The sequence below is a fragment of the Anser cygnoides genome, chromosome 29 (genome assembly GCF_040182565.1).
Source record: "Anser cygnoides isolate HZ-2024a breed goose chromosome 29, Taihu_goose_T2T_genome, whole genome shotgun sequence".
Lineage (NCBI taxonomy): Eukaryota > Metazoa > Chordata > Aves > Anseriformes > Anatidae > Anser > Anser cygnoides.
In genome coordinates, this window is record NC_089901.1 from 1,766,480 (window position 1) to 1,789,216 (window position 22,737).

Here is a 22,737-nt window from a genome sequence, read left to right on the forward strand (position 1 = left end):
GGGGGCCGTCCCCCCGCCCGTTGAAGACCACCACCTGCAGCCGGTAGCGGCTCCAGGGCCGCAGCCCCCCAGCAGGGCCCCCCGCTCTCGCCCAGCACCGTCAGCACCCCGGGGGGGCGGGGGGCGGCGGCGGCCGCCGCGGGGGGCCTGGCGCCGGGCCCGCTCCCCCACCCAGCCCTCGCGCCAGTACAGCACCTGGGGGGGGGGCAGGACGTGGAGACCCCCCCAGGACCCCCCCAGACCCCCCCGGCCTCCCCCAGACCCCCCCCCCCAGACCCCCCCAAAGCCCCCAGACCCCCCCCGGACCCCCCCCCCGGACCCCCCCCTGACTCCCCCAGACCCCCCCCCGGCCCCCCCCAGACCCCCCCCCCCAAGCCCCCAGACCCCCCCCCCCCCCGGCCTCCCCCAGACCCCCCCCAAAGCCCCCAGACCCCCCCGGACCCCCCCAGGACCCCCCTGATTCCCCCAGACCCCCCCAGCCCCCCCGAAGCCCCCATAAACCCAAGAGACCCCCCCACACCCCCCTTGCACCCCTATATCCCACCCCCCGCACCCCCCCATAGCTCCCCAATACCCCATAGCCCCCCCAGCAGCCCCCCCATAACCCATAACCCCCCCACAGCTCCCCAATGCCCCATAGCCCCCCAGCAGCCCCCCCATAACCCCCCCATAGCCCCCCAATACCCCATAGCCCCCCCAGCAGCCCCCCCATAACCCCCCCATAGCCCCCCAATACCCCATAGCCCCCAGCAGCCCCCCCATAACCCCCCCATAGCTCCCCAATACCCCACAGCCCCCCCATACCCCATAACCCCCCCCCCCCCAGCAGCCCCCCTATACCCCATAAACCCCCCAAAAGCCCCCCCCCCAAACCCCAAAATCTCCCCCCAACCCCAATAGCCCCCCCATAACCCAAAAGCCCCCCCCACCACTAAGCCCCCCCCCAAAAAAAGCCCCCTCATAACCCATAGCCCCCCATAGCCCCTCGGCAACCCCCCCATACCCCATAAACCCCCCCCAAAAGCCACCCCAAAACCCCAAAGCCCCCCCCAAAAACCCATAACCCCCCCAAAACAAGCCCCCCCACAGCCCCACCAGCAGCCCCCCCATACCCCATAGCCTCCCCCATAGCCCCCCCATACCCCATAGCCCCCCCAAAGCTCCCCCGGCAACCCCCCCATACCCCATAACCCCCCCCCCCAAAAGCCACCCCAAAACCCCAAAGCCCCCCCAGTACCCCATAGCCCCCCCCCCAAAAAAGCCCCCCCATAGCCCATAGCCCCCCCATAGCCCCCCCAGCAGCCCCCCCATAGCACCCCAATACCCCATAGCCCCCCAAAGCCCCCCCGCCAACCCCCCATACCCCAACCCCCCAAAAGCCCCCCCCAAAACCCCAAAGCCCCCCCCAAACCCATAACCACCTCCCCAAAAAAGCCCCCCTATAGCCCATAGCCCCCCCCATAGCCCCCCCCGCCAACCCCCCCCATACCCCATAAACCCCCCCCCAAAAGCCACCCCAAAACCCCAAAGCCCCCCAGTACCCCATAGCCCCCCCCCAAAAGCCCCCCCATAGCCTATAGCTCCCCCAGCAGCCCCCCCATACCCCATAAACCCCCCCCAAAAAGTCGCCCCAAACCCCAAAGCCCCCCCCCAAAAACCCATAACCCCCCCCAAAGCCCCCCCGCCAATCCCCCAAACCCCATAAACCCCCCCCAAAAGCCCCCCCAAAACCCCAAAGCCCCCCCCCAAAACCCATAACCCCCCCCCCAAAAGCCCCCCGCCAACCCCCCCATACCCCATAAACCCCCCCCAAAAGCCCCCCCCAAAACCCCAAAGCCCCCCCCCAAAAACCCATAACCCCCCCCAAAAAAGCCCCCCTATAGCCCATAGCCCCCCCAAAGCCCCCCCGGTACCCCATAGCCCCCCCAAAAAGCCCCCCCCATAGCCCATAGCCCCCCGCCAACCCCCCATACCCCATAAACCCCCCCCAAAAGCCACCCCAAAACCCCAAAGCCCCCCAGTACCCCATAGCCCCCCCCCCAAAAAGCCCCCCCATAGCCCATAGCCCCCCCATAGCCCCCCCAGCAGCCCCCCATAGCACCCCAAAACCCCATAGCCCCCCCAAAGCCCCCCAGCAACCCCCCCATACCCCATAAACCCCCCAAAAGCCCCCCCCCCAAAACCCCAAAGCCCCCCCCCCAAAACCCATAACCCCCCCCAAAACAACCCCCCCATAGCCCATAGCCCCCCAGCACCCCCCCCCCATACCCCATAGCCCCCCCATAGCACCCCAATACCCCATAGCCCCCCCAAAGCCCCCCCGCCAACCCCCCCATACCCCATAACCCCCCCAAAAGCCCCCCAAACCCCAAAGCCCCCCCCCAAAACCCATAACCCCCCCCAAAGCCCCCCGGCAGCCCCCCCATACCCCATAACCCCCCCCCCAAAAGCCCCCCCAAAACCCCAAAGCCCCCCCCAAAACCCATAACCCCCCCCAAAAAAAGCCCCCATAGCCCATAGCCCCCCAAAGCCCCCCGGTACCCCATAGCCCCCCCAAAAAGCCCCTCCATAGCCCAAAGCCCCCCCGGCAACCCCCCCATACCCCATAAACCCCCCCCAAAAGCCACCCCAAAACCCCAAAGCCCCCCAGTACCCCATAGCCCCCCCCCCAAAAAGCCCCCCCATAGCCCATAGCCCCCCATAGCCCCCCAGCAGCCCCCCATAGCACCCCAAACCCCATAGCCCCCCCAAAGCCCCCCGCCAACCCCCCATACCCCATAAAGCCCCCCCCAAAAGCCCCCCCAAAACCCCAAAGCCCCCCCCCAAAACCCATAACCCCCCCAAAACAACCCCCCCCATAGCCCATAGCCCCCCCAGCACCCCCCCCATACCCCATAGCCCCCCCATAGCACCCCAATACCCCATAGCCCCCCCAAAGCCCCCCGCCAACCCCCCCCCCCCATACCCCATAACCCCCCAAAAGCCCCCCCAAAACCCCAAAGCCCCCCCCAAAACCCATAACCCCCCCAAAGCCCCCCGCCAACCCCCCATACCCCTTAAACCCCCCCCACAAAAGCCACCCCAAAACCCCAAAGCCCCCCAGTACCCCATAGCCCCCCCCAAAAAGCCCCCCCATACCCCATAGCCCCCCATAGCTCCCCCAGCAGCCCCCCCACACCCCATAAACCCCCCAAACCCCCCCCCATACCCCCAAAACCCCATCCCCCATACCCCCCCACGCCACCCCCTTGCCCCCCCCCGCCCCCCATGACCCCCCCGCCCCCCATGACCCCCCCATGACCCCCCCCACGACCCCCCCCTGCCCCCCCCCCCTGCCCCCCCTTACCCGGAAGCCCCGCAGGTGCCCCCGCAGCAGTTGGGGGCCCCCCCCAGGCTCCAGCGCACCCGCACGCTGCTGCTGTTGAGGATCTCCACCCCCACGTTCTCGGGGTACGCCAGGGGCACTGCGGGGGGGGGCACGAGGTTGGGACCCCCCCCCGACCCCCCCCCCCCAAAAAATAGGGACCCCCCCCCAAAAAAATAGAGACCCCCCCCCAAAAAAATAGGAGCCCCCCCCCTTTGGGTTCTCCCCATTTTTGGGGTCCCCCCTTAACTGGGGCACAAGGCTGGGACCCCCCCCCAAAAAAATAGGGACCCCCCCCAAAATAGAGACCCCCCAAAATAGGGACCCCCCAAAAAAATAGGGACCCCCCAAAAAAAATAGGGAGCCCCCCCCTTTGGGTTCTCCCCATTTTTGGGGTCCCCTCTAACTGCGGGGGGGGCACAAGGCTGGGACCCCCCCCCCCAAAAATAGGGACCCCCCCCCAAAAATAGGGACCCCCCCCAAAAAAATAGGGAGCCCCCCCTTTGGGTTCTCCCCATTTGGGGTCCCCCCCCCCCTTTGGGTTCTCCCCATTTTTGGGGTCCCCCTAACTGCGGGGGCACAAGGCTGGGACCCCCCCCCAAAAAAATAGGGACCCCCCCCAAAATAGAGACACCCCCCCAAAAAAAATAGGCCCCCCCTTCGGGTTCTCCCCATTTTTGGGGTCCCCCTTAACTGCGGGGGGGGGGCACAAGGCTGGGACCCCCCCGACCCCCCCCCTAAAAAATAGGGACCCCCCCAAAAAGTAGGGAGCCCCCCTTTGGGTTCTCCCTTTTGCTCCCCCTTTGCCCCCCCCTTTTGCCCCCCCAGGGTCTCCCCCTTTTTCAGGCCCCCCCCCCCCAATCCAGCCTTCCCCCCCCCCAAACTCCCCCCATTATATCCCCCCCCAATTTCTTTTTGCCCCCCCCTCCATTTTTTGCCCCCACAATTTTTTTGGCCCCCCAATTTTTTTGGCCCCCCCATTTTTTTTGCCCCCCAATTTTATTTTTTGCCCCCCCAATTTTTTTTTTGCCCCCCCCAATTATTTTGCCCCCCCCCATTTTTTTCCCCCTTCCCCCCATTTTTTCCCCCTCCCCCCAATTTTTTACCCCCCCCCCCCCAATTTTTTTTTTGCCCCCCCATTTTTTTTTTGGAACCCAATTTTATTTTTTGCCCCCCAATTTTTTTTTTGCCCCCCCCCCAATTATTTTGCCCCCCCATTTTTTTCCCCCTCTCCCCCATTTTTCTCCCTTCCCCCCAATTTTTTCCCCCTTCCCCCCAATCTTTTTTTTACCCCCCCAATTTTTTTTGCCCCCCCATTTTTTTTGGAACCCAATTTTATTTTTTGCCCCCCAATTTTTTTTTTGCCCCCCCAATTATTTTGCCCCCCATTTTTTCCCCCTCTCCCCCATTTTTTCTCCCTTCGCCCCAATTTTTTTTACCCCCCAATTTTTTTTGCCCCCCAATTTTTTTTTTTGCCCCCTAATATTTTTTGCCCCCCAATTATTTTGCCCCCCATTTTTCCCCCTCTCCCCCAATTTTTCCCCCTTCCCCCCAATTTTTCCCCCTTTCCCCCAATTTTTTTGCCCCCCCCATTTCCCCCCCCCCAATTATTTTGACCCCCCATTTTTTCCCTCTTCCCCCCATTTTTTCCCCCTTCCCCCCAATTTTTTACCCCCCAATTTTTTTTGCCCCCCCATTTCCCCCCCCCCCCAATTATTTTGGCCCCCCCAATTATTTTGCCCCCCAATTTTTCCCCCTTCCCCCCAATTTTTCCCCCTTCCCCCAATTTTTTTTGACCCCCCATTTTTTCCCTCTTTCCCCCATTTTTTCCCCTTCCCCCAATTTTTTTTGCCCCCCATTTCCCCCCCCAATTATTTTGCCCCCCCAATTTTTCCCCCTGTCCCCCCATTTTTTCCCCCTTCCCCCCAATTTTTCCCCCCTCCCCAATTTTTTTTACCCCCCCAATTTTTTTTGCCCCCCCATTTTTCCCCCCCAATTATTTTGACCCCCCATTTTTCCCTCTTTCCCCCATTTTTTCCCCCTTCCCCCCATTTTTCCCCCTTCCCCCCAATTTTTTACCCCCCAATTGTTTTTGCCCCCCCATTCCCCCCCCCCCCCAATTATTTTGCCCCCCCCAATTTTTCCCCCTCTCCCCCATTTTTTCCCCCTTCCCCCCAATTTTTCCCCCTTCCCCCCAATTTTTTTTTACCCCCCTCCCCCAATTTTTTTTTTACCCCCCCCCAATTTTTTTTTTTGCCCCCCCCCCGTTACTCACGGTCCTCCCCCGAGTACCCCACGACCAGGGGGCTCGGGCCCCTTCCCCGCCTCGTTGAGGGCCTGCACGCGGATCTGGAAGGGGCTGAAGGGGGGGTGCCCCCACCACCACGGGGGCCCCCACGATTTCCTCGCTCCAGGGGCCCCCCCCGGCTCCAGGGGCCTCCACTGCACCCGGTACCGCACCTCGGCGGCGTTCCAGTCCCCCGGCGGCAGCGGCTGCGGGGGGCGGATTTTTTTGGGGGGGGGGGGAAATGTTAGGGACCCCCCTCTTTTTTTTTTTTTTTTTTTTTTGAGACCCCCCCACCCAAAAATCCCTAAAAAAAAAATCCCCCAAATCCCCTAAAAGTGACCGAGCCCCCCCGTAGCCATCCGCAGCCCCCTCCGTGACCCCCCCCAGACCCCCCCAAACCCCCCCAGTCCCCCCCAGTCCCCCCCAACCCCCCCCAAAACCGCCCCCATTCCCCCCCATTTCCCCCCATAACCCCCCCCCACGACCCCCCCAAGACCCCATAACCCCCCCAAACCCCCAGCCCTCCCCAAGACCCCCCCCGAGACCCCCAACCCTCCCAAGACCCCCCCCGAGACCCCCCAGCCCCCCCAAAACCCCTCCAAGACCCCCCCCATAACCCCCCACCCAAGCCCCCCTCAACCCCCCGCAACCCCCCCCAGTCCCCCCAAGACCCCCACCCCCCCCAAACCCCCTATATCCCCCCCATAACCCCCCCATTTCCCCCCCCAAACCCCCCCGTGACCCCCCCCCCAAGACCCCCCCAGTTCCCCCAAAACCCCCTGCCCCCCCCAAGCCCCCCCCCATAACCCCCCCAACCCCCCCAAAACCCCCTATAACCCCCCCCCCCCCCCAACCCCCCATTTCCCCCCCCCCATAACCCCCCCGTGACCCCCCCCCCCCAAGACCCCCCATGACCCCCCGTGACCCCCCAAGACCTCCCCCAAGCCCCCCCAGCCCCAACCCCCCATAACCCCCCCGTGACCCCCCGTGACCCCCCCCCCCCCCCAACCCCCCCAGTCCCCCCTCAAGACCCTCCCCAAACCCCCCCAAGACCCCCCCCCCCCAAGACCCCCCAACCCCCCCCAAGACCCCCCAGACCCTCCCCACCCCCCAAGACCCCCCCAAACCACCCCAAGACCCCCCATAACCCCCCCATTTCCCCCAAGACCCCCCCATGACCCCCCAACCCCCCCCCCCAACCCCCCCAAGACCTCCCCCCAGCCCCCCCATAACCCCCCCCCAACCCCCCCCAAAACCCCCTATATCCCCCCCATAACCCCCATTTCCCCCCATAACCCCCCACGACCCCCCCACGACCCCCCAAAGACCCCCCCAACCCTTCCCAGCCCCCCAAGACCCCCTCAAGCCCCCCAGCCCCCCCATAACCCCCTCTAACCCCCCCCCCAAAACCCCCCTATAACCCCCCAACCCCCCAACCCCCTATAACCCCCCATTTCCCCCCATAACCCCCCCGTGACCCCCCAGGACCCCAAGCCCCCCCCCCCGTGCCCCCCCAACCCCCCCCGTGCCCCCCCCGTGCCCCCCCCGGCCCCCACCTGCCAGCTGATGACCATGTTGTCGGTCTCGTTGCCCTCCCCCTGACCCCCCCGGGGTTGCGCTCAGGGGCTGGGGGGGGGACACAAAAAGAGGCTCAGAATGACCCCCCCCGTGCCCCCCCCCCCAAAAAAATACCCCGAGTGCATTGGGGGGGGCTCAGGGACCCCAAAAGCCCCCAAATCCCTTTTGGGGGGGGTTATTGGGGTCTTGGGGGGGGGGTTATGGGGTTTGGGGGGCAGGGACCCCATTTTTTTGGGGGGGTACCCCTTGGGGGGGTCTTGGGGTCTTGGGGGGGGGTTATTGGGGTCTGGGGGGGTTATGGGGATTGGGGGGGCAGGGACCCCATTTTTTTGGGGGGGGGTTACCCCTTGGGGGGGGGTATTGGGGTCTTGGGGGGGTTATGGGGTTTGGGGGGCAGGGACCCCATTTTTTTGGGGGAGGTACCCCTTGGGGGGGGTCTTGGGGTCTTGGGGGGGTTATTGGGGTCTGCGGGGGGGTTATGGGGATTGGGGGGCAGGGACCCCATTTTTTGGGGGGGGGGTACCCCTTGGGGGGGTCTTGGGGTCTTGGGGGGGGTTATGGGGTTTGGGGGGCAGGGACCCAATTTTTTTGGGGGGGTACCCCTTGGGGGGTCTTGGGGTCTTGGGGGGGTTATGGGGTTTGGGGGGTTCAGGCTCCCCAGGGGTTATTGGGGTCACCCCCGGGGGGGGTTATTGTTTTTTTTGGGGGGGGGGTTATGGGGTTTTGGGGTATTTATGGTCCCCATGGGTTATTGGGGTTTTGGGGGGGTTATGGTTTTTTTTTGGGGGGGGGGGGTTATGGGGTTTGGGGGGCAGGGACCCAATTTTTTTGGGGGGGTACCCCTTGGGGGGTCTTGGGGTCTTGGGGGGGGTTATGGGGTTTGGGGGGGGTTCAGGCTCCCCAGGGGTTATTGGGGTCACCCCCGGGGGGGGTTATTGTTTTTTTTGGGGGGGGGGGTTATGGGGTTTTGGGGTATTTATGGTCCCCATGGGTTATTGGGGTTTTGGGGGGGGGGTTATGGTTTTTTTTTGGGGGGGGGGGGTTATGGGGTTTGGGGGGGCAGGGACCCAATTTTTTTGGGGGGGGGTACCCCTTGGGGGGTCTTGGGGTCTTGGGGGGGTTATGGGGTTTGGGGGGGGTTCAGGCTCCCCAGGGGTTATTGGGGTCACCCCCGGGGGGGGGTTATTGTTTTTTTTGGGGGGGGGGGGGGGTTATGGGGTTTTGGGGTATTTATGGTCCCCATGGGTTATTGGGGTTTTGGGGGGGGGTTATGGTTTTTTTTTGGGGGGGGGGGTTATGGGGTTTGGGGGGCAGGGACCCAATTTTTTTTGGGGGGGGGTACCCCTTGGGGGGTCTTGGGGTCTTGGGGGGGTTATGGGGTTTGGGGGGGGTTCAGGCTCCCCAGGGGTTATTGGGGTCCGCCCCCGGGGGGGGTTATTGTTTTTTTTGGGGGGGGGGGGGTTATGGGGTTTTGGGGTATTTATGGTCCCCATGGGTTATTGGGGTTTTGGGGGGGGTTATGGTTTTTTTTTGGGGGGGGGGGGGGTTATGGGGTTTTGGGGGGGTTATGGTTTTTTTTTGGGGGGGGGGTTATGGGGTTTGGGGGCCTTCAGTCTCCCTAGGGGTTATGGGGTCACCCCCTGGGGGGGGGGGTTATTGATTTTTTTGGGGGGGGATGTTTTGGGGGGGGATTTTTTTGGGGGGGGGACGTTTTTTGGGGCCTTCAGCCTCCCCATGGGTTATGGGGTCACCCCTTGGGGGGAGGTCATTGGGGTTTTTTAGAGGGTTTTTTTTTGGGGGGGGTGGTTTTTTTTTGGGGGGGGGGGTCTCTCACCTGCCGGGGGGGTGCTGACGGGGGCGCTGGGGGCGCTGGGCTCCCCCGGCCGTAGGCGTTGGCGGCCAGCACGCGGAAGCGGTAGCGGCCGTAGGGGGAGAGGTCGAGGGGGTCCCGGGCTGCCCCCCGGCACCGTCAGCACCTCCGCGAAGCGCCCGGCCCCGAAGATCCCCTCCTCCTGCTCCACCACGAACTCTGGGGGTAAAAAAAAAAGGGGGGGTCAGGGAGCACCCCTGGGAGCCCCCCCAACACCACAGACCCCCCAGAATGACGCAGACCCCCCCCCAAAATCCCATAGAACCCCCCCCAGAATCCCATAGACCCCCCCCCCAGAATGACACAGACCCCCCCCAAAACCCCATAGACCCCCCCAGAATCCCATAGACCCCCCCCCCAGAATGACACAGACCCCCAAAACCCCATAGACCCCCCAAATCCCATAGACCCCCCCCAGAATAATACAGACCCCCCCCAAAACCCCATAGAACCCCCCAGAATCCCATAGACCCCCCCCAAAACCCCATAGAACCCCCCAGAATCCCATAGACCCCCCAAAACCCCATAGACCCCCCCAGAATCCCATAGACCCCCCAGAATGACACAGACCCCCCCCAAAACCCCATAGACCCCCCAGAATCCCATAGACCCCCCCCCAGAATGACACAGACCCCCCCAAAACCCCATAGACCCCCCCCCAAATCCCATAGACCCCCCCCAGAATAATACAGACCCCCCCCCAAAACCCCATAGAACCCCCCCAGAATCCCATAGACCCCCCCAGAATAACACAGACCCCCCAAAACATCATAGACCCCCCCCGAATCCCATAGACCCCCCAAAACCCCATAGAACCCCCCCAGGATCCCATAGACCCCTCAAAACCCCATAGAACCCCCCAAATCCCATAGACCCCCCAGAATAATGCAGACCCCCCCCCAAATCCCATAGACCCCCCCAAACTCCATAGAACCCTCCCCAGAATCCCATAGACCCCCCCCAGAATGACACAGACCCCCCAAAACCCCATAGAACCCCCCCAAGAATCCCATAGACCCCCCAGAATCCCATAGACCCCCCCAGAATGACACAGACCCCCAAAACCCCATAGACCCCCCCAGAATCCCATAGACCCCCCCCCCAGAATGACACAGACCCCCCCCAAAATAATACAGACCCCCCCCCCAAAACCCCATAGGCCCCCCAGAAAAACACAGCCCCCCCCCCAAAACAACACAGAACCCCCCAAAACCCCAGAGACCCCCCCCCATAATACAGACCCCCCCCCAAAACCCCATAGATCCCCCAAAACGACACAGGACCCCCCTCCAAAAAACCCCAGGACCCCCCAGCCCCCAAAAAACAACTCAGAGACCCCCCCAGCCCCCCCAGAAGAGCAGATAGACCCCTCAGGGACCCCCCCAGATCCCCCAAACCAGCTCATAGACCCCCACAACCCCCCCCAAAACAGCTCGTGACCCCCCCGGAAAGGCACCAAGGCCCCCCCGGCCCCCCCGGCCCCCCCCCGGCCCCCTACTCTCTATGGGGCTGTTGTGGTCGTCCCCGGGGTCCAGGTGAGCCGCACGCGGCGCTCGCCCAGCTCCTGCACCTGCAGGTCCCGCACGGGGCCCGGCCGGCCTGGGGGGGTCGGGGGGTCAGGGGTCGGGGGGGTCGGGGGGGTCGGGGGGGTCGGGGGGGCAGGGGGTGGGGGTATGGGGCAGGAGGGGGCTGCCGGGGGGCTGAACTGGGGGGAATGGGGCAAAATGGGGCAGGAGGGTGGGGAACTGGGGGGAACTGGGGTCATACTGGGGGGAACTGGGGTCATACTGGGGGGAACTGGGGTCATAGTGGAGGTAACTGGGGTCATACTGGGGGGAACTGGGGGAACTGGTGTCGTACTGGGGGAACTGGGATCATACTGGGGGGAACTGCAGCAGAACTGGGAGGAACTGGGGTCATACTGGGGGTAACTGGGGTCATAGTGGGGGGAACTGGGGTCATAGTGGAGGTAACTGGGGTCATACTGGGGGGAACTGGGGGGAACTGGTGTTGTACTGGGGGGAACTGGGATCATACTGGGGGGGGGGAACTGCAGCAGAACTGGGGAGGAACTGGGGTCATAGTGGAGGTAACTGGGGTCATAGTGGGGGGAACTGGGGTCATAGTGGGGGGAACTGGGGTCATACTGGGGGGAACTGGGGGAACTGGACTGGGGGAACTGGGATCATACTAGGGGGAACTGGGGTCATAGTGGAGGTAACTGGGGTCGTACGGGGGGAACTGGGGGGAACTGGTGTCGTACTGGGGGGAACTGGGATCATACTGGGGGAACTGCAGCAGAACTGGGGGGAACTGGGGTCATAGTGGAGGTAACTGGGGTCATAGTGGGGGGAACTGGGATCATACTGGGGGGAACTGGGATCATAGTGGGGGGAACTGGGATCATACTGGGGGGAACTGGGGTCATAGTGGGGGAACTGGGATCATACTGGGGTCATACTGGGGGGAACTGGGGTCATACTGGGGTCATACTGGGGGGAACTGGGGCAGAACTGTGGGTCAGGACCCGGGGGGGTCCTGGGGGTGAGGATCTGGGGGGGGTCCCAAGGGTCAGGATCCTGGGGGAGGGAGGGTCCCGGGGGGTCCCAAGGGGGTCCTGGAGGTCAGGACCCAGGGGGTCCCCGGGGGACCCAGGGGGTCCTGGGGGGTCCCAGGGTCAGAATCTGGGGGGGTCCCGGGGGTCCCAGGGGTCAGGATATGGGGGGGTCCCGGGGGGTCCCGGGGGTCAGGACCTGGGGGGGGTCCCGGGGGGGGGTCCCAGGGGCAGGATATGGGGGGGTCCCGGGGGTCAGGACCTAGGGGGTCCCGGGGGGTCCCAGGGGTCAGGATATGGGGGGGGGTCCCGGGGTCAGGACCTGGGGGGTCCCGGGGGGTCCCAGGGGGGTCCCGGGGTCAGGACCCGGGGGTCCGGGGGGTCCGGGGTCAGGACCGGGGGTCCCGGGGGTCAGGACCTGGGGGTCTCAGGGGTCAGAATCTGGGGGTTCCTGGGGGTCAGGACCCGGGGGGGTCCCGGGGGGTCCCAGGTGTCAGGATATGGGGGTTCCCAGGGGTCAGGACCTGGGGGGGTCCCGGGGGTCCCAGGGGTCAGGATCTGGGGGTCCTGGGGGTCAGGACCCGGGGGTCTCGGGGTCAGGACCCGGGGGGTCCTGGGGGTCCCAGGGTCAGGATCCGGGGGTTCCTGGGGGTCAGGACCTGGGGGTCCTGGGGGTCCCAGGGGTCAGGATCTGGGGGGTCCTGGGGTCAGGACCCGGGGGGGGTCCCAGGGGTCAAAATCTGGGGGTCCCGGGGTCAGGACCCGGGGGGGTCCCGGGGTCAGGACCTGGGGGGTCCCGGGGGGTCCTGGGGTCAGGATATGGGGGGTCCCGGGGTCAGGACCTGGGGGGTCCTGGGGTCCCAGGGGTCAGGACCCGGGGGGGTCCCAGGGGTCAGAATCTGGGGGGTCCCGGGGGTCAGGACCCGGGGGTCCCAGGGCTCAGGATCTGGGGTGTCCCAGGGTGACAATCTGGGGGGGGGTGTCCTGGGGGGTCCTGGGGTAACGATCCGGGGGGTCCCGGGGGGGGGGGTCCTCACCCACGACCCTGAGCTGCGCCTCGGCCTCGGCCGCATCCAGCGGGGTCCACGCGCGGGCACACGAAGCTCCCCTGGTCCCCGTAGTCCACGGCGGCCACCGTCAGCGTGTCCCCGGCCACCGTGTACCTGCGGGGGGGGGGATTATTATTATTTTTGGGGGGGGGGGGGACACCGTATGGAATTAAAGGGGGGGGTCCCGGCCCCGCTGCTCACTTGGGGTCGGGGGGCAGCGGGTGCCCGTCGCGCAGCCACTGAAGCCCCCGGGGAGCCAGCGCGGGGTCGAAGGCGGCCCCGCAGCGGAAGGTCACCGTCTCCCCCTTCTTGGCCGTGGTGCTGCGGGGGGGTCGTGATCCGCGTCGCCCCTGGGGGGGGGTTCAAATTTGGGGGGGGGGTTAAAATTTGGGGGGGGGTTAACGGGGCGGGGGGGGGAAAGGGAGGGGTAGGGGGTGATGGGGGAGAGGTGGAAGGGGGGTTGGAGGGGGCTTGGGGGTGCTAGGGGTGCTTGGGGGGGTCAGAAGGGGTTGGGGGGTCCTAGGGGGTCTTGGAGGGGATTTGGGGGGTCCTGGGGTTCCAGAAGGGATTAGGGGGATGCTAAGGGGTCCCAAAAGGGATTAGGGGGCACTTGGGGGGAGTTCGGAAGGGTTTAGGGGAGTCCTAGGGGGTCCCAGAAGGAATTAGGGGGATCCTAGGGGGGCTCAGGGGGATTTGGGGGCCTGGGGGGGCCAGAAGGGATTAGGGGGACACTTTGGGGGGGTCAGAAGGGTTTGGGGGGGTCCTAGGGGGTCTCAGAGGGGATTTGGGGAGTCCTGGGGGTCTCAAAAGGGATTGGGGGGTCCTGGGGGTCCCAGAAGGGATTAAGGGGACACTTTGGGGGGCTCAGAAGGATTTAGGGGGTCCTAGGGGGTCTCAGAGGGGATTTTGGGGTCGTGGGGGGTCCCAGAGGGGATTGGGAGGGCCCTAGGGGGTCTCAGAAGGGATTTGGGGGTCCCAGAAGGGATTAGGGGGTCCTAGGGGCTCTCAGAGGGGATTTGGGGAGTCCTGGGGGGTCTCAAAAGGGATTAGAGGGGTCCTGGGGGTTCCAGAAGGGATTAGGGGGACACTTTGGGGGGCTCAGAAGGATTTAGGGGGCCCTAGGGGTCTCGGAGGGGATTTGGGGGTCCTGGGGGTCCCAGAAGGGATTAAGGGGACACTTTGGGGGGGCTCAGAAGGATTTAGGGGGTCCTAGGGGGTCTCAGAGGGGATTTGGGGGGTCGTGGGGGTCCCAGAGGGGATTGGGGGGCCCTGGGGGGTCTCAGAAGGGATTAGGGGGTCCTAGGGGCTCTCAGAGGGGATTTGGGGAGTCCTGGGGGTCTCAAAAGGGATTGGGGGGTCCTGGGGGTCCCAGAAGGGATTAAGGGGACACTTTGGGGGCTCAGAAGGATTTAGGGGGTCCTAGGGGGTCTCAGAGGGGATTTGGGAGGTCCGGGGGGGGGGGGGAAGAAGGGTTTGGGGGGGGTCCGGGGGTCCTAGGGTGTCTCAGAAGGGTTTTAGGGGGTCCCAAAAGGGATTAGGGGAGCACCTGGGGGTCTCGGAAGGGCTTAGGGGGTCCTAGGGGTCCCAGAAGGGCTTGGTGGGGTCCTTGGGGGTCCCAGGGGGGACTTAGGGGTCCCGGGGGGATTGGGGGTCCCACAAGGGATTTGGGGGGGGGTCCCAAAAGCGTTATGGGGTCCTTGGGTGCCCCAGGGGGACTTAGGGGTCCCAGGGGGGACTTGGGGGCACTTGGGGGTCCCAAAAGGACTTAATGGGGTCCTTGGGGGTCCCAAGGGGGACTTGGGGGTCCCAGGGGCACCTGGGGGGGTCCCAAAAGGGCTTAATGGGGTCCTTGGGGGTCCCAGGGGGTCCCAGGGGGATTTGGGGGTCCCGAAAGGAATTAATGGGGTCCTTGGGGGTCCCAGGGGGGACTTAGGGGTCCCGGGGGGACTGGGGGTCCCACAAGGGATCTGGGGGGTCCCACAAGTGTTATGGGGTCCTTGGGGGTCCCAGGGGGACTTGGGGGTCCCAGGGGGTCCCAGGGGGATTTGGGGGTCCCAAAAGGGCTTAATGGGGTCCTTGGGGGTCCCAGGGGGACTTGGGGGTCCCAGGGGGGTCCCAGGGGGATTTGGGGGGGGGGTCCCAAAAGGGCTTAATGGGGTCCTTGGGGTCCCAGGGGGACTTGGGGTCCCGGGGGGACTTACAGGGGGGTCCCACAAGGGATTTGGGGTCCTTGGGGGTCCCAGGGGGACTTGGGTGGCACTTGGGGGTCCCAAGGGGGATTTGGGGGGGGTCCCAAAAGGGCTTAAGGGGCTCCTTGGGGGTCCCAGGGGAGATTTGGGGGGCACTTGGGGGTCTCGGGGGGCGGGGGGAAGGGTCAGGATAATTAGGGGAGGGGGGTCAGGTTAATTGGGGGGGGGTCAGGTTAATTGGGGGGGTCAGGTTATTTGGGGGGGGTCAGGTTAATTGGGGGGGTCAGGATAATTGGGGGGGGGTCAGGTTATTTAGGGGGGCAGGTTAATTAGGGGGGTCAGGTTAATTAGGGGGTCCCGGCTACCTCTGACGTCGAGGTGGGCGCCGATGCTGGCGTTGCTGTGGGCGTTGTGGGCCCGGCAGGTGAAGACCCCCCTGTCCCCCTCCCGGCCGGGCCCAGCCGCAGCGTCCCGTTGGTGTAGGCGAAGGCTCGGTCGTCCTGCAGGGCGGGCTCCAGCCCCGGTGTCAGCCTGGGGGGCGTGGGGGGGTCGGGGGGGTCGTGGGGGGCTTTTGGGGGGGGGGCAGGGGGGTGGGGAGGGTGATGGAGGGGGGATTGGGGGCACTGGAGGGGGGATTGGGGGCCTGGGGAGGGATTGGGGGGCCTGAGGGGGCCCAAGAGGTCGTGGGGGGGTCGTGGGGGGCTTTGGGGGGTGGGGAGGGGGGATTGGGGGCTCTGGGGGGGCTCAGGGGGTCCCAAGGGGGCTGGGGGCCTTGGGGGAGGTCGTGGGGGGGGCAGGGGGGCGATTGGGGGCGCTGGAGGGGGAGATTACGGGGTCTAGAGGGGGTTGGGGGGCCTGGGGGGGCCAAGAGGTCGTGGGGGTCCTGGGGGGCTTTGGGGGGTGGGGAGGGTGATGGGGGGGGATTGGGGACACTGGAGGGGGGATTGGGGGCCCTGGGGAGGGTCTGGGGGCCTGGGGGGCCCAGGGGGTCCCAAGGGGCTTGGGGGCCTTAGGGGGAGGCGTGGGGGGGTCGTGGGGGGGCTTTGGGGGGCTGGGGGTGGAGGGGGCGATGGGGGGGGGATTGGGGGCTAGGGGCACTGGAGGGGGGGGATTAGGGGGTCTAGAAGGGGGTTGGGGGGGTCTGGGGGGGGAATTGGGGTCCTGGGGGGCCCAGGGGTCCCAAGGGGGTTGGGGGGCCTTGGGGGGGCGGGGGTCCGGGGGTCCCGCAAGCAGTGGGGAGGAGGATTGGGGGGGCTGGGAAGGGGATGGGGTGCTGGAGGGGTCCCAGGGGTGGTATTTGGGGGGGGGGGGCGACTGGGGAGTCCTGGGGGGGGTGATTGGGGGGTCCCGGGGGGTGGGGGTGATCGGGGGTCCCGGGGGGGGTGATCGGGGGTCCCATGGGTGCCCGGAGGGGAAGCGAGGGCTGGGGACGTCCCAGGGGGCTCCAGGAGTGGGATGAGAGTCCCGGGGGGGTGTCCCAGGGTAGGGGGGTCCCGGGGGGGTCCCGGGGGTCCCGGGGGGTCCCGGGGGTCTCACCACTCGACGGAGGGCGCGGGGGCCCCGAAGGCGCGGCAGTGCAGGAAGGCCGTCTGGTTCTCCACCACCTGGTACCGCGCCCCCTCCGCCGTCAGGATCTTCACCGGCAGCTCTGCGGGGGGGCAGGGGGTCAGAGGGGACCCCCCCGGCCCCCAAAACCCCCCAGCCCCCAAAACTACCCCCCCCCCGGCCCCCAAAACCCCCCCCCCCCGGGACCCCAAAACCCTCCCCCCGGGACCCCAACCCCCCCAGCCCCCAAACGCCCCCCCGGGACCCCAAAACCTCCCCCGGGACCCCAAACCCCCCCCCGGCCCCCAAAACCTCCCCCCGGGACCCCAAAACCTCCCCCCGGGACCCCAGAACCCCCCCCGGGACCCCAAACCCCCCCCCCCAGCCCCCAGAACCCCCCCCCCCGGGACCCCAAAACCTCCCCCCCGGGACCCCAAAACCCCCTCCCGCCCCCAAACCCCCCCCCCGGGACCCCAAAACCTCCCCCCGGGACCCCAAAACCCCCTCCCGCCCCCAAACCCCCCTCCCCGGGACCCCAAAACCTCCCCCAGGGACCCCAAAACCCCCTCGGTACCCCAACCCCCCCCGGCCCCCCCAAAACGCCCCCCCCGAGACCCCCAAATCCCCTCCCAAGCCCTCCCCAGCCCTCCAGGGATGCTCAGGCGTCGCCATAGCAACCGGTACCCCCCCCGTTGCCATAGCAACCGGTATCCCCCGTCGCCATGGCGACCGCTGCCCGTTGCCGTGGTAACGGCAATTGGTAAGCCTGGAGGCGGTTGCCATGGTGACGGCGGGGGGAGGGGAGGGTCCCGCCGCCCGGTTGCCATGGCGACAAGGGGAGGATGGGGCGGTTGCTAGGGAAGGGGGGGGGCCGTTGCTAGGGGGCAAAAGGTGTGGGGGGGCGCGGTTGCCATGGAGACGGTTGCTGGGGAGACGCGGTTGCTAGGGGGAAGCGGGGATGGGGTTGCTATGGGGACGGGGTCACCATGGGGTCACGGTTGCTATGGGGACGCGGTTGCCATGGGGACAGGGTTGCTATGGGGACGCGGTTGCTATGGGGACGGGGTACCACAGGGATGCGGTTGCCATGGGGACAAGGGAACCTCGGGGCTGGGGTTGCCATGGCAACACCCTGGTTGCAGGGATGCGGTTGCCATGGCCACACCCCCGCGGTCGCCATGGCAACGCCAGCCCCTGGGTACCGCCGAGGATGCTGCCATGGGGGGGGGGGGGGGGGGGGGGGCGGGGGAATCTGCCATTATCCGGGGGGGGTTGGGGGGGTTGTGACCCACGGGGGGTGGTCGGGGGGGGGGTCACCCACGCGTGGGGGGGGGTCACCCATACACGGGGGGGGGGGTCACCATACAAGGGGGGGTGGGTCGGGGGGTCGTGACCCCATAGATGGGAGGGGGAAGGGGGCCCGGGGGGGGTCCGGGGGGTCACCCATGCATGGGGGGGGGGTCACTCATACACGGGGGGTCACCCATGCATGGGGGGGGGGGGTTGGGGGGTCGTGACCCACACATGGGAGGGGTTGGGGGTCGTGACCCATAGATGGGGGAGGAAGGGGGTTTGGGGGGTCCGGGGGGTCACCTACGCGTGGGGGGGGGTCACCCATACACGGGGGGGTCACCCATGCATGGGGGGGGGGGTTGAGGGGCGTGACCCACACATGGGAGGGGTCGGGGGTCGTGACCCCATACAGATGGGGAGGAAGGGGTTGGGGGGGGTCCGGGGGTCACCCACGCGTGGGGGGGGGGGGTCATCCACACATGGGGGGGTCACCCATACACGGGGGGGTTGGGGGTCATGACCCACACATGGGAGGGGTCGGGGGTCGTGACCCCGTACATGGGAGGGGGAAGGGGGCCCGGGGGGGGTCCGGGGGGGTCACCCACGCGCGGGGGGGTCCGTGGGGGTGACGCACCCACGACGTAGACGTAGGCGTTGGCCATGAGGCGGCCGTGGCGGTTGCGGGCCTCGCACTGGGCCACCAGCGTGTCGTTGGGCCGCAGCCGCGCCAGCACCAGCGCCCCGTCCCGCTCCGCCCGCCGCTCCCCCCGGCACCTCTGGGATTTTGGGGGGGGGGGGTATTTTGGGGGTGGGGGTCAGGAGCTGCCGCAGAGCGCTCAGACCCCAAATCCCCCGGGGGGGGGGAAGAGGCAGGGACCCCAAAATGCCCCCCCCCAGGGAGCCCCCAAACCCCCCCAGGACCCCAATAACCCCCCAAGACCCCCAACCCCCCCCCCCCAGGACCCCAATAACCCCCCCCCCAGACCCCCACAAACCCCCCAGGGACCCCCCCAACCCCCCCCTCATGACCCCAACCCCCCCCCCCCAAAAAACCCCATAAGCCCCCCAGGGACCCCCCAACCCCCCCAACCCCCCCAGGACCCCAATAACCCCCCCCCCAGACCCCCAACCCCCCCCCAGGACCCCAATAACCCCCCTCCAAGACCCCCACAAACCCCCCAGGGACCCCCCCAACCCCCCTCATGACCCCAACCCCCCCCCCCCCAAAAAAACCCCATAAGCCCCCCAGGGACCCCCCAACCCCCCCCTGAAGACCCCAATAACCCCCCCCCAAGACCCCCACAAACCCCCAGGGACCCCCCAACCCCCCCCCCCCCAAAGACCCCACAAAATCCCCTCCAGCCCCCCCCCAAATCCCCCCCAACGCCCCCTGGACCCCCCAAATCCCCTCCAGCCCCCCCCCAAATCCCCCCAGCCCCCCCCCGGACCCCAAAACCCCCCCCATCACCCCCAAACCCCCCCGCACCCCCCCCCCCACGACCCCCAGACCCCCCCATAAACCCCCTGAGCTGCCCCCAAAGCCCCCCAAATCCTCCCCATGCCCCCCCCCGGACCCCAAAACCCCCCTTCAGCCCCCCCCCCAGGACCCCCCAACCCCCCCCCAGTTTCCCCCCAAAGCCCCCCTTTGCCCCCCCCCAAGCCCCCCCTTTGCCCCCCCCCCGCCCCCCCCCCCCCCAATGGGGACCCCGTTGATGCTCCAGTGCAGGTGGGGCCCCCCAAACCCCCCCAAACCCCCCTATAACCGCCCCCCAAACCCCCCCCAACCCCCTATAACCGCCCCCAACCCCCCCAAATCCCCCTAACCCCCCCCCCCCAACTCCCCCCCTAAAGACCCCCAAGCCCCCCCCCTTGCCCCCCCCCGGCCCCCCCCCCAATGGGGACCCCGTTGATGCTCCAGTGCAGGTGGGGCCCCCCAAACCCCCCCCAAACCCCCCTATAACCGCCCCCCAGCCCCCCCAAATGCCCCCCAACCCCCCCAAATGCCCCCAAACCCCCCCCAGTTCCCCCCCCCCCAAGCCCCCCCAGCTCCCCCCCCCAAGCCCCCCCTTGCCCCCCCCCGGCCCCCCCCCCGGCCCCCTCACCCTCGATGGGGACGCCGTTGATGCTCCAGCGCAGGTGGGGCCGGGGCTTGCCCCCCACCACGCAGTCCAGCCGCGCCGTCTCCCCCGGCCCGAAGACCCCGCTCTGGGGGCGCCGCACCCAGTATGGGGCCGCTGGGGGGGGCAAAATTGGGGGGGGGGCAGGGAATCAGGGGACCCCCGGATGTACACAGAGCCCCCAGGAGGGCTCCCGGTGCGCCCAGTAAGCCTCCCAGTGCCCCCTGTGCCCTCCCCAGTGCTCCCAGGCCCCATCCCAGTGCCTCCCAGTGCGCCCAGTAACCTTCCCAGTGCTCCTAGTAACCTTCCCAGTGCCCACAGCAGCCCTCCCATCGCCTCCCAGTGCCCCCAGTAAGCTCCCCATCACCTCCCAGTGCATCCCAGTGTCCCCAGTAACCTCTCCCCAGTGCCCCCAGAAGCCCTCCCGTCACCTCCCAGTGCCCCCAGCAGCCCTCCCGTCGCCTCCCCAGTGCCTCCCAGTGCCCCCAGCAGCCCTCCCATCGCCTCCCAGTGCCCCCAGTAAGCCTCCCAGTGCCTCCCAGCAGCCCTCCCATCCTCTCCCCAGTGCCTCCCAGTGCCCCCAGCAGCCCTCCCATCACCTCCCAGTGCCCCCAGCAGCCCTCCCCCATCGCCTCCCAGTGCCTCCCAGTGCCCCCAGCAGCCCTCCCATCACCTCCCAGTGCCTCCCAGTGCCCCCAGCAACCCTCCCATCGCCTCCCAGTGCCCCCAGTAACCCTCCCAGTGCCCCCAGCAACCCTCCTGTCGCCTCCCAGTGCCCCCAGCAGCCCTCCCGTCGCCTCCCAGTGCCTCCCAGTGCCCCCAGCAGCCCTCCCATCACCTCCCAGTGCCCCCAGCAGCCCTCCCATCGCCTCCCAGTGCCCCCAGCAGCCCTCCCATCGCCTCCCAGTGCCCCCAGCAACCCTCCCAGTGCCCCCAGCTGCCCTCCCATCGCCTCCCAGTACCCCCAGCAGCCCTCCCGTCACCTCCCAGTGCCTCCCAGTGCCCCCAGCAGCCCTCCCATCGCCTCCCAGTGCCCCCAGCAGCCCTCCCAGTGCCCCCAGCAGCCCATCGCCTGCCAGTGCCCCCAGCAACCCTCCCAGTGCCCCCAGCAGCCCTCCCATCACCTCCCAGTGCCCCCAGCAGCCCTCCCATTGCCTGCCAGTGCCCCCAGTAAGCCTCCCAGTGCCTCCCAGCAGCCCTTCCGTCGCCTCCCAGTGCCTCCCAGTGCCCCCAGCAGCCCTCCCATCGCCTCCCAGTGCCTCCCAGCAGCCCTCCCATCACCTCCCAGTGCCTCCCAGTGCCCCCCAGCAACCCTCCTCCCATCACCTCCCAGTGCCTCCCAGCAGCCCTCCCATCACCTCCCAGTGCCTCCCAGTGCCCCCAGCAACCCTCCCATCGCCTCCCAGTGCCCCCAGTAACCCTCCCAGTGCCCCCAGCAACCCTCCTGTCGCCTCCCAGTGCCCCCAGCAGCCCTCTCCCCGTCACCTCCCAGTGCCTCCCAGTGCCCCCAGCAGCCCTCCCATGGCCTCCCAGTGCCCCCAGCAGCCCTCCCATCACCTCCCAGTGCCTCCCAGTGCCCCCAGCAGCCCTCCCATCGCCTCCCAGTGCCCCCAGCAGCCCTCCCATCGCCTCCCAGTGGCCCCAGCCGGCCCTCCCGTCGCCTCCCAGTGCCTCCCAGTGCCCCCAGCAGCCCTCCCAGTGCCCCCCAGCAGCCCTCCCATCGCCTCCCAGTGCCCCCAGCAGCCCTCCCAGTGCCTCCCAGTGCCCCCAGTAACCCTCCCAGTGCCCCCAGCAGCCCTCCCAGTGCCTCCCAGCGCCCCCCAGTACCCTCCACGGTGACGGTGTGCGCTCCCCGCGCCTGGCCCTGGCCGTTCTCGGCCACGCACTCGTAGTCGCCGTCGTCGCCGTCGCGCACGGCCGGCAGCCGCAGCGTCTTGTTGAAGTTGTCGAGCGCCGCGCGCCCCGGCACCGCCCCGTTCAGCCGCTGCCAGCGCACCCACGGCGTGGGGCTGGGGGCCACCGTTAGGGCGCGGCAACGCCGACCCCACCCCCCCCCCCGGGACCCCAAGGAACCACCCCAAACCCAACGACCCCTGCCATGACCCCAACGAACCCCCCAATGACCCCAAGAACACTCAGACCCTAAGGACCCCGACCCCATGACCCTAAGGACCCTGACCCCACGACCCAACCCCATGACCCTAAAGAACCCCCCCCATGACCCAAAGTACACCCAGACCTTGGGGAACCCAACCCCATGACCCTAAGGAACCCCCCCAATGACCCTAAGGACACTCAGACCATAAGGACCCTGACCCCACAACCCTAGGACCCTGACCCTATGACCCAACCCCATGACCCTAAAGAGCCCCCATGACCCTAAGGACACCCAGACCCTAGGGACCCCAACCCCATGACCCCAACGAACCCCCCAATGACCCTTAAGACACTCAGACCCTAAGGACCCTGACCCTATGACCCAACCCCATGACCCTAAAGAACTCCCCTATGACCCTAAGGACACCCAGACCCTAGGGACCCCAACCCCATAACCCTAAAGACCCCCCCCCAGTGACCCTAAGGACCCTCCCTATGACCCTAAGGACCCCAACCCCATGACCCTAAGGAACACCCCCAATGACCCTAAGAACACTCAGACCCTAAGGACCCTGACCCCACGACCCTGACCCTATGACCCAACCCCATGACCCTAAAGAACCCCCCCTATGACCCTAAGGACCCTCCCCATGACCCTAAGGACACCCAGACCCCAGGGACCCCAACCCCATGACCTTAAGGACCCCAAACCCACAACCCTAAGGGCCCCAACCCCATGACCCTAAGGACCCCCCCATGACCCCAAGGAACCCCTCAGTGACCCCAAAGACACC

At 67.1% G+C, this 22,737-nt stretch overlaps 1 protein-coding gene across 1 annotated transcript in view; it reads right to left on the reverse strand.

The window, feature by feature from the left end:
• The window catches only part of L1CAM (L1 cell adhesion molecule), a 47,813-nt gene that overhangs the window by 12,729 nt on the left and 12,347 nt on the right, over positions 1-22,737 (reverse strand). The window contains 24 exon segments of the mRNA XM_066984569.1: positions 1-72; positions 75-195; positions 3,347-3,393; positions 3,396-3,464; positions 5,640-5,661; positions 5,663-5,857; positions 7,208-7,251; positions 7,254-7,277; positions 9,064-9,102; positions 9,105-9,178; positions 9,180-9,258; positions 10,598-10,630; positions 10,633-10,698; positions 12,691-12,745; positions 12,747-12,816; positions 12,904-13,052; positions 14,093-14,100; positions 15,257-15,343; positions 15,346-15,422; positions 16,428-16,539; positions 18,364-18,494; positions 18,496-18,505; positions 19,832-19,963; positions 21,674-21,855. Coding sequence (XP_066840670.1) covers positions 1-72; positions 75-195; positions 3,347-3,393; positions 3,396-3,464; positions 5,640-5,661; positions 5,663-5,857; positions 7,208-7,251; positions 7,254-7,277; positions 9,064-9,102; positions 9,105-9,178; positions 9,180-9,258; positions 10,598-10,630; positions 10,633-10,698; positions 12,691-12,745; positions 12,747-12,816; positions 12,904-13,052; positions 14,093-14,100; positions 15,257-15,343; positions 15,346-15,422; positions 16,428-16,539; positions 18,364-18,494; positions 18,496-18,505; positions 19,832-19,963; positions 21,674-21,855 — 1,898 coding nt within the window.